A 19,441-nucleotide genomic window follows, 5' to 3' on the forward strand; every position below is an offset into this window, starting at 1 on the left:
ATTTATTTAAAATTTGTTCAGATTTGTGTTTTTGTTAATTGCCTGGTGTTTGTCTTTTAAATGTTATTTAGCAGAAATTCTCCATGAATTCTTGAAAGTATTTTCTCGGTTGGAAACTGTAAGGGTCCTTCCCACATGTGCTCTCATTCATCTCTGCAAACTGAGAGCAATTTTTCATGAATGTTCTGTACACACACAGGGTGAGCTGAAAGTAGGAGAGTTAAAGCCCCAGAAACTACTTTCTGCCGGTGAGCAAGGCTATTTGGTTAATAAACATCCCTGCTTCCTTGCCCATTAATTGGGGTAATCCTGAGGACTTTTCTCTCTGTTTCACACAGTCCACAGCAGAATTATATTCCTGAGCCTATGGTGGTTTCTGGCTTGATTATATAGTTTTATTGCCTTTATTGTTCCCCACTTTTCACTTCCTAACTCTTCTCATGGACTTTGTTTAGATTACCTTCCAAATAAATTTGAGAAACTCACAAAAAAATCTTGGCCTCAGTTCTGTTCTGTTGTAGCCAAATAAAAACATACACAGTAAAAAAATGAAAAAAAAAAAAGAAGAAGAAGCAATCTACTTTGTGTTTTGTTTTTACTTTCATTGTATGTCTTTTGTTTAAAATCCAGTTTGTGTTATTATTGGCTAAATTTAGCAATATTCTTCCTACTTCACATTTTTAATAAAATGACAATTTATGTAGTTTTTGGTTTATTTATCCACCTGGAATTTATTTTTCTTATGATGTGAGATAAAGATCTAACTTTATATCCGTAGAAGAATAACCTGATGACCCAGCATTATTTATGAAATAGCATTCTTCTTCACATATTAATAAGACTATCTTTTTGACATATGAAATTTCCATATATGAATCAAGTTGCTTGTGAATTCCTTATTCTGTTTCACTGAGATATTTTTTTCACTCTTGGCCCAATATCACTCACTCTTTATTATAACTGTGTAATGAGTTTTGTTATCTGAGATGGCAAGTTCTGGGCTTCTCTGGTAAGCTTGCGGGATTTCCCTGTGGTTCAGATGGTAAAGAGTTTACCTGCAATGCGGGAGACCTGAGTTTGATCCCTGAGTAGGGAAGATCCCTTGGAGAAGGAAATGGCAACCCACTCCAGTATTCTTGCCAGGAAAATCCCATGGATGGAGGAGCCTGTCAGGCTACAGTCCATAGGATCACAAAGAGTGGGACATGACTGAGCAACTTCACTTTCTTTCTTTCTGGTAGCTCAGCTGGTAAAGAATTCACATGCAATGCAGGAGACTCCAGTTCGATTTCTGAGTTGGGAAGTTCGCCTGGAGAAAGGATAGGTTACCTACCCCAGTATTCTTGGGCTTCCCTGGTGGCTCAGATAGTAAAGAATACACCTGCAATGCAGGAGACCTGCATTCAATCCCTGAGTTTGGGAAACCCCCTGGAGGAGGGCATGGCTACCCACTTCAGCATTCTTGCCTGGAGAATTCTATGGACAGAGGAGCCTGGCAGGCTGCAGTCCATGGGGTTGCAAAGAGTCAGACGTGGCTGAGCAACTAAGTGCAGCACAGCATGACAAGTTCCACCTTATTTTAGTAACTTTTTCAGTTTCAAGACATATAATTTGTCCTTTTTCACATTAACCTATTCGTCTTCTTTCAGTCTGTCCTTCATATATTGACATCTTTTTAAAGAAAAGCTATTCTTCCACTCATTTATTTGAACATAATAAGCATAGTCACTTAAAGCTATAATTTAGGGAAAAATTATAATATGAATGCTGATTTCATTTCTGAACATAGGTATATAATTGCTGATTTTCATTCTTCTCTTTAATATATTATTGCCCTGTGTAGAGGATGGTGCATGAACTAATTTTGCTATTTTGCTTCCCTTATATAAAGTAAAAAGAAAATTCTACTCGATTTTCTGAAAGCAATTGCCAATGCAACAGCTATAATGAAGAAAACAGTCATTTATCTTCATCTTCTTGACTCCCCAAATTCAAGGGGACCCTCTCAAGTCTCTCATTGTATAGGACTGTCTCACCTATCATTAGAATCATCTCCTAGAACATGATGAAGATGTAGCTCTCCCAACTCCATCCATGATTTCTCTCATTCCATGTGTATTTTAAAGTGATTAACAATACTTAGCATGAACTCAGTTAAATAAAAAATATAAATATATTCCATGACATACCTTTATTTATTTATATTCTACCTTTTATTAGCAAGGCTTTCAGAGAGCAACATGCGGTTCTTTTTGCTCAAGAGTAAAGAAGAAGAAACAAGTAAGTTATTGCTTATTTGAGCCAATATAATATGCCACACTTTCAACACATTAACCCTGGACCTAGTACTTCCTTGCTTCTGACCAGTTTTACTTGCCAGAACCAGAGACAAATTGGCTTACTTCAGAACAAGTTTGGTTTTATTTACTAATTTTAATTCTAAATTAATTGTTATTCAAAGTGTGGAATGCCTCATGATGAGCGTACTTTTATTATCAGAGGACAGTCTTGGTTTTCACGTAACTATCGTCATGAGTGTGGTTATCTCAACCTGTCCTGTCATTATTGTTGGGATACTTAAAATAGTAAAGTTCAAGGCAAGTGAGTAATGTCTTCCCCACCCAGAATACTTCCTTAAAAGAGAAACAAATGCTTAATTCCTCCCACAGCAGTTACTCTTGTTCATTGATAACTACATGAGGACATTAAAATGTTGGCATGTGATGCCTTGTTTATGTGGACTTTCCTTTAGGTTAGATCAATACTCCCTTACATTGTGGAACTTTAGATGGATGACATAGTGAAGATTGCAAAATCTGTGATTGTTTCATGTCTGACTCTTTGTGACCCCCATGGACTGCAGCCCACCAGGCTCCTCTGTCCATGGAATTCTCCAGGCAAGAATACTGGAGTGGATTGCCATTCCCTTCTCCAGGGAATTTTCTCCACCCAGGGGTCAAATCCGGGCCTCCTGCTATATATATATATATATATATATATATATATATATATTGCAAGAGAGAAAGAAAGAAAGTGGGATAGAGGAAGGATGGGAAGAGAGGTATAAGTGTTAATATATATATTAGGCTATTTATCTGTGCTTAAAAGTTATCTTTAGAATGTCTAAACCTACATAAAACGGGGAAAATGCCTTAATAATGACCTGAGTCAGAGGGTAGAAGGTTGATCTGTTAGGGACTTACTACAAATATCATGAGTGTGCCCAATGATTAATTTGACTATCATGAATTTCTTATTTCTTCTACCAGTTCTCAAAATGATAAAGTTTCATTTTTGTTTACAACATGCAGTTAATTTCATTCACATTGACACTGACCTGCTTGGGTGATTAACATTTATAACTCTAAACACCTCTGTACTCACTAATATCTTATTAAAGATTAACTTCTTAAAGATTAAAGCTAGTTAATGTATAGAGACATAATGCTGCCAAAGGGATATACACTGACTAGTAAGATTAATGTAGATTTGTTGTTTGACAAAACTTTGAAAACTGGAGAGTTTCTGCTCTTCAACTGCTGCAAGCTTCTGTGCTCTTCCAGAGTCCTTAGAGTAGCAAACCTTCAAAAACCAAAAATGGGGTCAAAGCGAAGTGTACCATCAAGGCGCCGTTCTCTCACCGCCTATGAAGTCATGTTTGCAGTTCTCTTTGTCATATTGGTGGCGCTCTGTGCTGGATTAATTGCCGTGTCCTGGCTGTCAATCCAGGGATCAGTAAAAGGTAAGTTACATAAGGTTGGCTACAGAAAGTGCTCACAGGTGAATATATACACTTCAGTCTCCAGAATCCTGCCAGCATATTGTATCCATTGCTGTGATTGATTTCCTGCCAAGGTATTTATATTGCATTCAGATGCTTCACCTTAGTTCACATCATAGGAATTTTTTAAGTTGGTATATAATTTTGAATTTAATTCAGAATTTGAAAATGAGACTAAGTATTTAAACTTAAAAAATGATTAGAGTCTCAGTTTCAACATATAACAAAGTAGGTTCATAGCCTTTGGGTCTGTTCTGATAGAATTTAACTCATAAACATGTTCAAACCTTGTTGACTATAGAAGTGGCTAAATAGACCAATTTAAAGAAAAATATTGCTTATTTCTAGAGAATTATATCTTCATTCTTATTAGTACATCAATTTTAATTATAACAATATAAGGGAACCTTGGTATAATGGTGGAGTTATAAACGTCTCAAGATGCCTGAATAGCAATTTGTGATTAACAGAAAAAATAAATAAATAAGTAAGAAAAAAAAACCCCTCTTCTTTAGAGCTAAATGACCTGTGTGTGAAAGCCGACCTGTCATGTCCAACTCTTTGTGACCCCATGGATTATAGCCCACCAGTCTCCTCTTTCTATGGAATTCTCCAGGGAAGAATACTGGAGTGGGTAGCCATTCCCTTCTCCAGGGGATCTTCCTAACCTAGGGATCAAATCCAGATCTCCTGCATTTCAGGCAGATTCTTTACCATCTGAGCCAGCCAGAAAGTCCAAATTACCTGTACCAACTGCTTTTAAAAGCTCTACAAATGAATTCTCTTGTTACAACAAACCTATGAGTTAGTTGCTATTGATATGCCCATTTTACAAGTGAAAACCCAGGGGCAGAATTTAGGTAACTTGTTTCAATTTGCAGCATTGCCAGGTAGTACAAGCTAGATAATCTAACTGGAGAATGTGCACTCTACCATTCATTCATTTATATGATTTTTTTTTAAATGTTAGCAAAGCAAAAACCTTGAATATTGGATTTATTTTTTCTGAGAAAATTTTCACATTTTTATAAAATGATGAGTTATATGGTATATTAATTCCTTCAAAACCGTTTAATGGTAGTGATTTTGGTTTTACTGAGAAAATTCTCAACCTTTGAGTTAGTTCTTTTCCTTTAAGCAAATAAGTTTAAATTAGAAATAATAAACATGATTTATAGTCTTATAAGAGAATTCCAATATAATCCCTGGTTTATATTACTACTATAGCTATATACAAAGAGAAGGAAGGCTTGTGGATATAAAATTAAATAAATTTTAGAAGTTCACTGAACCTTTTAGAAAAGTGACCACTTTGGTCTTAAATGCCCTGTGAATACCTTCAAGGACATGTAATCATTTGGAAGTCCATTGGAATGTTTCATACTCAATAAAAATACAGAAGTTAGTTTTTTACCAGGAAAATAAAGGAATAAATACTTTTAAAAGTTTGTGTGATTTAATCATGAACAACTGAATATAAGAAGAGATTTGAAATAAAGCTATAACACTACACCACAGGACATAAGACACACTTTCAATACATACTTTAATATTTGTTGTTGTTCTTCAGCTGCTAAGCCTGTTGGACTCTTTGAGACCTCATGGACTGCAGCATGCCAGGCTTCCCTGTCCTCCACTGTCTCCAGAACTTGCTCAAGTTCATGTCCATTGAGTCGGTGATGCTATCTAAAACCCATCCTCTGCTGCCCTCTTCTCATTTTGCCTTCAATCTTTAGTTTACTTTATACTTACTTTTATGTATTTCATACTATACACTTTAATATACTTAACACTTTTACTGGAAATTGTTTTAGATTTCAAAAAGTTGTAAAAATTGTAGAATTATTTTATAACATTCATACAAGTTCCCCTAAAGTCAGTATCTAGTATATACGTATACAACTATCACAACCAAGAAATTAATAAAATTGTTACAATAATATTAACTAAACTAAACACACTATTCAAATTTCACCAGTTTTTTCACTAATGGCTTTTCTTGTTCAGGATTCAGTACAGATTCCTACACTGTATTTAGTTTCTGGCAATTCATGACAGTTCTTCAGTCTTTCCTTGTCTTTTAAATACACAAATCTAAATTTTGAGTACTGTTTAAAATATTAATTCTAAAGTTTCATCTGAACTAAGAGATTTGTGTCAATATATGCAATATGGGAGACCTGGGTTTGATCCCTGGGTTGGGAAGACCCCCTGGAGAAGGGAATGCCATTCTTGCCTGGAGAATCCCCATAGACAGAGGAGCCTTCCAGGCTATAGTTGGCATGGGATCGCAAAGAGTCAGACATGACTGAGCAACTAAGAACAGCACAGCATAACAGATCTTGAGGTTTGAAGTCAGTCAATCCTTTGTCCAAATTACATATCTGTCACTTTTATAACATTGAAAAATTTTCTTAGTGAGTCTAAGCCCCAATTTCCCCAGCTGGAAAGAAAAAGAAATAGCATCTTTTCATATCAGGTCAATGCATCATTATTAGCACATTTATTAATAATCTCATCATTGTACAAGCTTCATTGGAAGCAATTCATTTTGAACATACATTCAAGGAAAATAATCACATAATAGTATTGTATTGGACTTAATGGCATATTTTATCTCCCACGTCCCTACCCAAATTGTTAGCTTTTTAAAACATATTTTTCATATTGAGATAATTATATTTTCTGCAGCATTCTCGAAAACTTCTCCAATAATGACAGTCCCCATCTAATGGCAAAAGGTTATACATGTCAAATTTATAATTATTAGAATGAAAGAAGTAGTTTCAAAGCTATGCTTCAAAGTAATGCACATACTGAAATCCTCACAGCAATCCACATGTAGAAAACCAGCAGTGTCCCTTGATGCTAGGTGTTCAAGAAGTATCTGAAAGCAACTACAAAACTTTTAATGGTGCCTTTCTCACCATGTTTCCCTGAATCAGTTCCCATAATTGGTGGAAGTTGATCATTCCTGTATCTTCTGACAGGAATCTCAATAACAAACAAAAAACAAAACAAAACAAAACTTGGAAGTTTGCAGAGTTGGTTAGATTTCAAAGAAAAGAAAAAAAATTATAATGGGACAGAGACGAAGTTTTAATTTTCAATCTTTTAAAACAACTAGATAGCTAAGAAAAAAATTAAAGGATAAAAGCAGCTGATGATGAAACAGGAAGACTAAAAAGAAAAAGCAAGAACTCCAGAGTCAACTCATTAAGTAAGAACTTTACTTCTGTGTCTTAACCAGAATGTGCATATTTTCTTACTCATCATTCACATTTTCAGTTTTGTTTCTTATAAATTCATCTAGATGCAGCATTTGGAAAAAGTCATGAAGCCAGAGGGACGTTGAAAATAATATCCGGAGCTACTTACAATCCTCATTTGCAAGACAAACTCTCAGTGGACTTCAAAGTTCTTGCTTTTGACATTCAGCAAATGGTAGGAGACTTTTTCTCTTTCTCTCTTTAACTATGTTAAAATTTCATAACATAATTTCACTAACTACTTGTTAAAGATACATAGTCTTGAAAGTGAAAGTAAAAGTCACTCAGTCATGTCTGACTCTTTGTGACCCCATGGACTGTAGCCTGCCAGGCCCCTCTGTCCATTAAATTCTCCAGGCTAGAATACTGGAGTGGGTAGCTGTTCCCTTCTCCAGGAATCTTCCCAACCCAGAGATCGAACCCAGGTCTCCCACGTTGCAAGCAGATTCTTTACCATCTGAGCCACCAGGGAAGCCCACATAGATCTTATTCTCTTTGAAAAAAAATCAGCCAAAAAATATAATTGCTCAGGATACTTAAATATATGAAATGTATCATCACAGAGAAGGAAAGTACCCCAAAATAGTCCTAAGAAGAATAGAAAAATTATTTTGTTTAAATTTGCTTACTATTTTACTTAATAAATAAAATATTAAATTTAATGTCTTTTTAACTTTCAGATAGATGATATCTTTCAATCAAGTAATCTGAAAAATGAATATAAAAACTCAAGAGTTTTACAATTTGAGTGAGTATAGCTCAAAATTTTTATATAAATAGAAAGCACAGAATCACAACATAGTAATCTCTTTGCTAATATTTGTAAATAGAGCATCACAATTTTTAGGAGAAAATGGAATATTTTAAATTTTCAACATTTTCTGGGAGGGTTGAGAAAAGTGGCACAGTATAGACTTTTATATTGGTAGAAAATAACAATGCTAGATAATTGATCTCATATTAACATATTTCCTTCACATGAGTACAAAATCTTTCAGAGACACATGAAGAAGAGTGAGGTTGATTTTATGCAGATGTCTAGGAGTCTGACAGTTAACCTATATCCAATGGAAGCCACAGGGGATTTCAGGTCATTGGAGAATACAAAGAGCCTCACTTTATTTTATTAATTAATTAATTAATTTACTTATTTCCAAGCTTGCCCAGTGGCTCAGTAAAGAATCTGCCTGCCATTGCAGGAGCCTCAGGAGATGCGAGTTTGATCCTTGAGTGGGAAAGATTCCATGGAGGAGAAAATGACAACCCACTCCAGTATTCTTTCTGGGATAATTCCATGCACAGGGGAGCCTCACAGGCTACAGTCCACAAAGCCTCAAAGAGTCAGACATGACTGAGCACTCACGCAATCTATCTCAGATCAGAAACAATTAAACCAGAGAGTCTACCACCAAAGATACTTGTATAACAGTCCTTATGTATAACTTATATAAAGATATTTGGATCTGTTATTTCTATTTGGATCACAAGGACCAAACAGAAATAGGTCAAGTCAAAGAGAAAGAGATTATACTTAGCAGAACAATGACAGAAGGTCAAATTAGTTAATGGGCAGAAGGAAATGTTAGTCCTTGCCGTTTCTTGTTGGAACAAAATGAACAAAAGCACAAAGCTTTATTTTACCAAATACAAAAAAAAAAAAAGGCTATTTTTCACCTACTTATCTATTAATCTTTATCATTCTTTATCCCAGATAGCATATTCATGATATCTCAGTCTCAGTAGCCAGTCAACTCCACCCCATCTACTGTCTTCATTCCTGTCCACAATAGAGAGGCTTTGACTCCTGTTTTCCAGGGTTTATGATCTCTGATAACCTCTTTCATAATCTAATTTCAGGGCTAGAAGGAGACATGTGGCCTCTCAGGAAAGATTTATTAGTGTTTTTTGTTTGTGTATTTTACTCAAAATATTGTTTTAAAATATTTATTCAGTATTTATTCTGTGTAGGTAAAGCCACGAATGCAAGATTTTATTTCACTTTAAGTTAATTATCTATTTTAGAGTAAGTGGAACTGATTTCTCTTTTCCAGTTTTAGAGAGGACTAAGTGTGGAAATCTGCATTAAAGCTTCAATTAATATTTAGTTCTTAAAGGTTTAGCACAGATTCCCCTGGAGAAGAGACTGGCTACCCACTCCAGTGTTCCTGCCTGGAGAATTCCATGGACAAAGGAGCCTAACAGGCTAAGTCCATGGGGTCACAAAAAGTCAGACACGACTGAGCAACTATCACTTTTAAGGAGTGGAATCCCATGTTCTTCCTCACCTTCATAAGGCTCTGCCCAGTGAAGTCCACGCTAAGCACAGTATGTAGTTCAGAGTTTATTAGGATAGTTTCCCTAATGGAACTATTTGTCTTCTCTTGCTTACAACTTGCTGGATAACTTTGTTTTTACTCAACTGGGAAAATTTGCTGAATACAGACTTTTATATAAGCTCTGGTAGTTTATCAAAACCCTAGCATTTTCTTTGGTATTTATTAAATAACCTTACATTTCTCTAGATAGTAAAATCACTATATTTGAAACTGTAAATTATTTGAGCTGAGGAAATATTTCTTTCCCTTCCTTTAAACTACCTAGGAGACCAATATAGTGCCTAAACCTTGATACATATTTTATAACAATTTTCAAATAATATACTTCATCAGTATAGAGAAACTTTCACCTAGTTGTAGCTGAACTACTTTTAAATCAGAAGTGAGTTTTTAAAAGATGCAACGCAAAGGAATTTCATGAAAATGTCTGTAAGATAAATTACAGGTAGGTGCTCTGGGAGACTGAGAAGAAAAGGATGAGAAAAGAAATTTAGAAGCAGGGAAGAAAGTACCAAGCAAACATTTAGGTTTACTTTAACTAATATGATATAAAATGACATATTCCAGTTACAGAAAAAGGTGAAAGTGTTAGTTGCTCAGTCATGTCCGACTCTTTGCTACTCCATGGAGTGTAGCCCACCAGGCTCCTCTGTCCATGTGATTCTCCAGGCAAGAATACTGCAGTGAGTTGCCATTCACTTCACCAGGGGATCTTCCCAACCCAGGGATCGAACCCGGGTCTCCAATACAGGCAGATTCTTTACCACCTGAGCCATCAGAGAAGCCTATAGAAATAAGTGACAGACTCTTAATTGCTTTTATAAAGTATATTTACTTTAAACTGATTGATAAAATTAAGAAACAGAAATAACTGACTTCTCAACTAACAGTAGCCATATCAACTCTGAAAAATACATCTAAAAATCCTTAAAAATGCCTATTTCATTTTTTGTTACTGATTTTAATGAAACACACACTTTATGCATGTGTATATGGTCAAATTACAGCACTCAGAATACCACATTTAGTCATTAACCTCTCTCTTCTTCCTTTTTAAAATATTATTTAATGTCAACTCTTTCCTCCTCCATAAAGTTTTGTGTACATATGTGTGTATGTGTGTGTGTGTGTTGAACTACTCTGCAGGACCAGCCAATGGTCTACCCATGTCTGGGAACCCTTTTATTACTCTGCTTTGTGACAATGCTTTGACTCAAAGAGCATTTAAGAGTTGATTCTTGTAATAAAGTGCTGTTTACCCTTTGTAGCAATAGGAAGCTTATTTTGCCCTTTGAGCACAGATAAGTCATCAAGTTAGTAAAGGAAAGACTTTTTTGTTTACTCAGCAACCCTAGAGGTTATCAATATCATTAAGGAAAATAAGAGATAAGAAGCGTTTGATTTATTGCACACAGGCTTTCTGTATAATGATAGGATTTATCTTTTTTTTTTTTTTCCAAAAAAAAAAGGATGAACTCAGATATTCCACTGAAAAAGGGCTTTGAAATGAAAATGGTCATTGTTTCCTTTTTTTGTTTTCTAAAGGAAGAATTCTCATTTTCTTAATAAATAAATTCAATCTCACAGCTGTGATAGAGATGATTACTAAACCACATAACAACTTTAACTTTATTATTAGGTAAAGCATACAGGTTTATTATGGTTTCCCTGATTTCTACTGTATATCTTTCATATCTCAATATTTATACTGAATAAGAAACAAATTTTAAAGAATGCAACTGTGTGTATAGAATATGTAATTCCTGTCCTTGCAAATGAATTATTAAATGCAATATATAATTCACAATAAAAAAATCCCCACATCTTTCATACAAAGATGTTTTATGCCTGAGAATAAGCTAATACAGTTACTTTCAACTCAGTGAAAGAAAATTCCAGATTTGTATGCTCTCTGCCAAAATTACCTTACCTCTTCTACTCCCTAATTCAAATAAAATAAAAGAAAGTAGTAAGTGAAATTAAATCTGTGAAAGTTCCATAAAGAGAAAAAATCTGTTTTAATCAGGATTAAAACTATATGCTGGGCAACCAAGGAAGAGTTGGCAATGATGAATTGAAGACAGGGAAACTAATGGACATTGTTGACTCTCACTTTATTTTAACCACATTTAACTCTATTCATTTAAGAAGTCTGGGATAAAGATTGGTAAGAAGACAAGGAAAAAGAGAAGGAAGAAGAGGAAAAGATGGAGAAAGAGTGAGAAGGAAAAGAAAAAGATGAAGAGCTATTAGAGGAGCAGGAGAGGAGAGAGGGAGAGAAAAAGAGGAGGGAAGATTCTATTTCCCAAAAGTGTGGAGGCAATAAACTATTCACTCCCCATCCCAATTCCAACCAACCATTTCCCCCATCTCTTTGGATATAAAGTTCTACTAACAATGCAAGATAATAAAAACCTGGACCTGCATCTAGGCAAATGTATTATATTGTCTTCCGTATCGATAAATAGTTAATAATGGTGTTAATAGCAGTGCAGGGGGGTGGGGAATCAGAACTATATCAAAACACATCTGGGACACAGAGTTTCTGGGTTTTATTCCTCTATCTGGTACTAGTAAGCTATCTAACTCTAGGCACAATTACATATATGACTCTAAATTTCAGTCTCCTTGTTGCTAAAATTAGTGTTGGCCAACATCAAGTGAAAAATACTAGAGTCATCTTCCTTTACTCAAGCTTCTGTTTAAATAAATATAGCATGAAACCTGAGAGTTATATGCCTGTTATGATTTTTAAAATAGCAATTAACAGAACACATGGCTGAAAGTACCCTAAACAAAAGTAATTATCATATGACATCACAAGAAATCTGTAGGTTTCAGAAGAGGTTAATTCAGTGGTACAATGATTGTCACATGATCAAAAATGTACGTGTTTTCAATCTTTTATTATGCTATCTGTAGCTTGACAATCATAACTTGCCTCATGGTTCCACAATAGATGCAACAGTTTCAGCAATCACATGTAGACATAATAATAATCAACAACAGAGTAGTAGTCCACTATGAGCCTTTATTACATTAAATATGGAAACATTTCCTAGAAGTCTCCAATCAGTTTTACCTCATATTCCATTGGCCAGGTCCTAGTCACATGCTCATGAATAAAACTATTATTGACATGAGCAATGGTTGCAGAAGTTATGTGAAAATGGAGCATTATTCTCAAATAAAGAGACTGACTAGCATGGAAAAATTCACAAGTGTGGAGGAGTATGTAAAAACAGTGTCTGTGATAAAATCTACTTTATGGATAGCAAGTGATTACATGTGTGGGTGAATTTGGGACATTGTTACTTAGTAAATAGTTACTAAGGATCTTTGCCATTTAAAAGATTTGGATAATTTGATTTAATCAAATGATTGGAAAGTTAAACATTCTAACATTTTAAAATTCTAACTTAATAGAGGTGAAATGTGCAATTATTGATCAGCCCATTCACATCAATCATGAAAAACTAGCTACATAGAAAGGAATTATTTCTAAACTGTGAACTTGAATAGAAGCACAGAAACTAAAAAGGAATATCCTACTGAGGGGGAATGGTGATCTACTGTGATCTTTCAGGGACATTTTGATCCTGTATTTAGTCTTGGAGAGGAAAAAAATAATATATATATTGTAGGCTCTACCAAGACATATATACATACAGATACATAAAGAACCCTTCAGGAGTTGATGAAACCCTTCAAGAAACTAATTAACTTACAGATATGAATTTAAATGCCTAAATTTCAGAAATAGCAAACATATTATGCAAAATTTGGTTCTCTTTAGTCTGCCTTTTTTTTTTTAATATTCCATTCTTTTTAATGCATGTTTATTTTTGGTTGCACTTTGGTTTTACTTATTTTATTTATTATTTTTGTTATTTGATTACCATTTATCTTCTTGTTATATTAATATTATATTATTTTATTATTTTAATTATCTTTATTTACTATTTTTATTTATTTTATTAATTTATTATTTTGGTTGCATTTTGGTTTTATTTACTTTTGGTTGTGGCATGCAGGCTTCTCGTTTTGTTGGCTTTTCGTTGTGGCGCTCACTCTGTGCTTGCCGGCTTCCTTAGTTGACGTGCTCGGGTCTCAGTGGCCCTGCAACAGGTAGAATCTTCCCAGACCAGAAATCGAACCTGAGCCACATCCCTGCGTTAGCAGGCATTTTCTTATTCATTGTACCACCAGAGAAGTCCGTTAGTCTGCCTCGTAAGGATCCAAGTAAACCCTGAGTAGCCTTAGCTTACTGAAGCGTACAGAATGAAGACCAGAGCTAGAGTTCATTTTCCAAACAGTCGTATCCTAAAAGCACATTGCTCCTGCTCATTCACTTCAGTCATGCCCAACTCTTTTGCGACCCTATGAACTCTTTTCCACCAGGCTCCTCTGTCCATGAGATTCTCCAGACAAGAATACTGGAGTGGGCTGCCATGCCCGCCTCCAGGGTATCTTCCTGATCCAACGATCGAACCCGAGGCTCCTGCGTTGCAAGTGGATTCTTCACCCCTGAGCCACCAGGGAAGCCCTTAAAAGCATAGTAGCAAAGGAGAAACATAGACCAAAGAGCAAAAATCCCTGTAGTATTTCCACTGGGCCAAATATTCATTTTTTGATTCTTTAAACTGTAAACAAATTACCAGTGAGAGGAAAACTTTAAAATGCAGGTTTCAGAGAAGGAGAAAAGAAATGATGACTTGGGTCATGTAACTGAACTCTAACATCATGGTCAGAGATGAACAGACAACACAATCCAACTCTTGACAATGAGACAGGATAGCCCACAACTTCCCAGTAACCCACATATGCTTGTCTTCTTTCTGCTTTTTGAAGTCAGGATATATTTCAATATTTTATATTAAGAATGAAGAAGAAAAAGTAGATATAATTTATTAACAGTTGTTATAAGCTTGCCATCAGGCCTTTGTTAACTACATAGAAAAAAATTTTTTTTTCTGAAATCAGTGTAACTACTTTAGACTTCTTCCTACTTAGAAGTCATTGGTGAAAATAAAAAATCCAATTACAAATCCTCATTTTTTCAAACAGTGCAATAGGAATAAATGTCATGATATCATGTGATTTTGTTTAATTTGACTCAAGTGATTGTGGTTTGGCCTAGGGATTAGTGTGCTACTGTGGAACTGAGAAAAATTGGGTTCTAATTCTGGATATATCTTGTGCTCTTGTATAAATGGTCACTCATTTAAGTTCTCTTTCTTCCACCTGTGAAATAAAGTTAACACTTGATATGACCTTCCTTGTACAAGTGTGATAGGATTAACAAGCTGATGACTGTAGAGAGCCAAACGCAAATCATTTGAAGAGGGCTGAGTTTTTTCTCTTATGTCACTTTTTGCTTTGCAGAAATGGCAGCATTATAGTCATATTTGACCTTCTCTTTGACCAGTGGGTGTCAGATAAAAATGTAAAAGAAGAACTGATTCAAGGCATTGAAGCAAATAAATCCAGCCAACTGGTCACTTTCCACATTGACTTGAACAGCATTGATATCACAGGTATCTGTGAACCTTATTTGATACTTTGAATCAATAAGCCATGAAATTAAAATTCTATGTACCAAAGGAGCAATGGGATCACCCTGGACTTTTAGGAACCTGTCTTATTGCATGAGTAACACATTTACATTAGGATAGTGAAATATGGAGAAAACAGAAAAAAAAAAAAATGCCAGTGAGAAAATCTTTGTAAAATATCAAATACCAAAGAATTTCTGAAAATATTGGCATGCATAAATGTTTGTAGGTCTAATCACACTTTTGGCATTGGCCAAGCACAACACTGATTTTCCAGGAACCCTCCATCTGAAAGTGACACATTACTTTCTGATAGTCATATTGTTGTTGTTTAGTCACCAAGTCGTGTCTGACTCTTGCAGCACCATGGATTGACTATAGGCCCACCTGGTTCCTCTGTCTATGGAATTTTCCAGGCAAGAGTATTGGAGTAGGTTGCCATTTCCTTCTCTAGGGTATCTTCCCGGCCCACGGTTTGAATCTGAGTCTCTTGAACCTCCTACATTGGCAGGCTGGGAAGCCCCTAGAATACTGAATCTACCTCTAAATAGCTGTGTTATTTAAGGCAGTTTACCAAAATTTTCTGTATGTTCGTTATCTCATCTGGAAAATGGGAATAGTAAAGATACTGTGTAGTAGCATTGTTTTCAGAGGTAAATGTGTTGATACAAAAAACACTTCTTCTAGCTAATAATAGTTAGTAGTATTTTTCAGCCTGTTTGAATTAGACAAAAAACCAAAATAGTCTCTGCTCCAGCAGGTGCGCCAGAGGGAACCAAACCATCAGTAGAGGAAGCACTTAAGAACTTGAGTTGCCTTCTCACTGAACAGGCACAGCAGGATAAAGCAGGAAACTGGATAAAAGTAAACTGTGCTTGATGAGCCCTTGCTGTAAAGAAAAGCAGCTAGAGGTCTGCAATATTGTATCTACTATTACAAAATCAAAGAAACAAAACACTCATGTCTTTATATATTTGCTTAAGAGCAAATCGATACTGACTTACGCCGAAGTAAAACTATTTGAACTGGCAATAGGCTACTTAGAGTGTGCATTTATTCCTGTTGAAGTGGATATTTATATATTGATGAGATTTCTAACATCTAAAAATTTCTGAATTCAAAAACATATTTAGCTGAAAGTTTACAAAGAAGAGATTGTGGATACAGATGGGCCTGGTATTTCATTTTAATATTTATTTGCATCATGTCAATTTTCAAATTTGTTACATTTTAAAATTGGTTAATAATCTCACAAATATCTTAGATTTTTATACAGTAAGCTATCAAACCAAACACAATAAAAATTAAGATATTATCTTCTTTAAGAAAAAATCTTATAAAACTGATTTTATCTTCTTCGTTAATAATCTACCGCATATTTATGAAACTGTTACAGGTCTTTTACAAAGAAGACAATGCAGTAATGAAGAAATAATGCAATAAACCATCTAGTTAGTAGAAGAAGACCTACCTCTTAGCCCACTTACTATAAATATTGTTTTGAATAAAAGCAAATTCATTAGATCAGGGCTTCTCAGAAGATATGCTTTGGTTTCCTCTATTTTTAACATAGCTGTCATTGTGTCTTTAAAAATATTAAACATGTTAAATGGTGAAGAAAATAGCTATTTTTATCTTTTAAGTGAAAATCACTTTATGCTTAAACAGTTCTTAGTTCTCAATAGATATTATCATGTGCCAGATTATTTTGGCATCCATTTGTTTCATGCAAAACCATTGATTCTAGGTCCCACAAGATCAGGGGTATTAGATTATCTCCCTTAAATATAAATTATTCTATATAACTATGATGAATAAGTAGATATCCTTCTTAAATGGGTAAAATAAATGAAACATTCTGTATATGTAAATTGTATAGACTATATAAAGATTTTGAAAATTCATTGAATGTATCATAATCAAATAGTAATTAAATAAATAAGAACATTCAGGGTAAGAAAGGATGAAATGGAAACTCTAGATCAGATGCCCTTTGACTAACTATTTGAACTGCACTCGATGTTTTGTAATACTCAGAGCACTATATTCAAACCAACTTTATTCCAGCCTCTTTGGAGAATTTCTCTACGATAAGTCCTGCAATAACGTCAGGTCAGTACTTAACGACATTTTAAAATATATAACTTGGTGACCATAAAACTTTATGATATTAAGCAAGGATTCTATTTTTTTCTGGTGGTTCTTTCTAAATGAGGTATTTAGTCTTCATTTAAAAATGTAAAAAGTATACATTTGGCCTGGAATAATGTAGTTCATAGTATCCAGGATTCATAATGCTTATGTATATATGCAAGGATATGCATTTCAAATTGCAATCATCCTTTCATATTTTAAACTCTATATACATATGTACGCATATATGATGTGTGTGAATATGTGTGTGTGATCTCAAAATATGACTCTGATTATGCAGCCTTGGAAATGAAGCCCTGACATTGCTAAGGTCACTATGAATGAGGGAAAGGAATCTTAAAGATAATGAAATGATAACTTTCAAAATGTATTGTACTGTTTGGAAAGAACAATCTAAAGTTTAATATTAACTTTGCTCTATTCCAGCATTTTCTTCACTCTCTCTTTCTAACTACAATTGGTCACTATGTCTCATAAAATTGAGGACTTCACTTTGTCTTATCAAGATCATACTGATTATCAAAAGAGAGCTTTGAGAAATTATCATTTTAAAATTAACCTGAGTTATCTTAAAATGTAAAATCATTTTGTTGTAGAAATCTTATTCAGATTGAAGTCAAAAGATCTGAACACCAATCCTGTCTCTGCCAACTATCAGAATCACTGAGCATTTCATCTTCTGAAAATCTGTTTCCCATAAATTGTGAATAATAAAAGTTTTCTAAAAATGTTAGAAGTCATCCCAAACATCAAATTCATTAACAAGTGCTTTTTAAACTGTAAATTGTTATAAAACTATAACCGTATTACTTTTTATATCACTTGTAATCATGAACACTTTTATAATATTTAAAAAATCTATTTGAAGTATCTACTACTAGGTACTATATTTTACAAACATTATCTCATTTAATTCTCAGAATGATTTTGTAGAGAGGTAATACTTTTTCTACTTAAAAATATATAAGTAATAAAGAAAATGCCCAGAGTCACACAGTTTAAATTTATCAAAGTCAGGAATTAAAAGTAATTCTCTGGACTCCAAGGCCAATAGTTTAAGCATATCTCAAGCTCCTATTTCAAATAGCATCAGATTAATCTAGAACATTTATGTCTACAGCCATTATGAAATAAGTGAATTCTTATATTAGTTAATTAGTTATTGAAAAAATCTTTTTTCCTTAAAACAATGAACACATCTAAAAACCTCTGCTATACAAGTCTAAAAATCAATAAAAAACATAAAAGATTTGTTTTTTAGATCCAGATACAAATGATATATTAAGTTAATGAACATTAATAATTCATAGTAATTTAAAAAATTCTCACATAAAATATTAAACAGGAGGAATTCCTAACAATCAGTTAAAAAATGTAATTTTTATTTATGTTATTTATTTTTACAGAAAAGCTAACAACCAGCATTCCTGTGGCAACCCCAGGTCAGTTTTAATAAGATAATTTCTCTTGTTTTTTAAAAAGTTTTTGTTATGTTTCATTTTGGACTTCTGAGAATTATCTGATAAATAGCAGTTAACAATACCCTTATTATAGATAAGAAAAGTAAAGCATGAAAGTTTATAGTTAGCCTAAGTTTTTACCAAAAGTCAACAATATATTCGAGGTTAATTAATGCCTGTATTATCTAATCTCACTCCAGTCCTCCATCTATTAGAATCATGATTATCATCTTTTGCTAAGCATGCCAGAAGTAGGATCAAAATGTTTTCCAGAAAGGATATAGGTTTCATCAGGTGTGAGGGACTTTTTTCTCTAATTATTCTCTCTGAATACAAGTGACACATACTTGCTCTCTCCTTTTAACATGGTATGGTTGCCAAATCAGTACCAAAGTTGACTTGGATTCATTCATTCAACAATTTTTCATTAAGTGACTGCTTTAAACCAACACATGGCATGTATTTGTTTTTAAATTTTTATTGGAGTACAGCTGCTTTAAATGTTGTGTTAGTTTCTACTGTACAACAAAATGAATCACTTATACATATACATATATACCCTTTTTTTTAGATTTCCTTCCTATTTAGGTCACCACAGAACAATGAGTAGGTGACTAGAGCACTGAGTAGAACCGTAGTTCCCTGTGTTATTCGGTAGGTTCTCATTTGTTATCTTTTTTATACATAATAGTGTATCTATTTCAATCCCAATCTCCCAATTCATCCTACCACATTCTGCTCTCAGTTTGTTAACAAACTTAAACCTGTTCTCTGCATCTGTGTCTCTATTTCTGCTTTGCCAATACATCTATTTGTACCATTTTTCTAGATTTCACAGGTAAGCAATCTTGTATGATATTTGTTTTTCTCTTCCTGATTTACTTCA

The 19,441-nt window shown here is 34.1% G+C and overlaps 1 protein-coding gene across 1 annotated transcript in view; it reads left to right on the top strand.

The window, feature by feature from the left end:
• The first annotated feature begins 3,597 nt into the window (after positions 1–3,597).
• TMPRSS15 (transmembrane serine protease 15) overlaps positions 3,598–19,441 on the top strand; it is a 144,192-nt gene continuing 128,348 nt past the window's right edge. The window contains exons 1-5 of the mRNA XM_044939908.2: positions 3,598–3,742; positions 7,095–7,225; positions 7,731–7,798; positions 14,772–14,923; positions 18,502–18,537. Coding sequence (XP_044795843.2) covers positions 3,598–3,742; positions 7,095–7,225; positions 7,731–7,798; positions 14,772–14,923; positions 18,502–18,537 — 532 coding nt within the window. The remainder of the gene's footprint in view (positions 3,743–7,094; positions 7,226–7,730; positions 7,799–14,771; positions 14,924–18,501; positions 18,538–19,441) is intronic.

The sequence above is a fragment of the Bubalus bubalis genome, chromosome 1, assembly GCF_019923935.1.
Source record: "Bubalus bubalis isolate 160015118507 breed Murrah chromosome 1, NDDB_SH_1, whole genome shotgun sequence".
Lineage (NCBI taxonomy): Eukaryota > Metazoa > Chordata > Mammalia > Artiodactyla > Bovidae > Bubalus > Bubalus bubalis.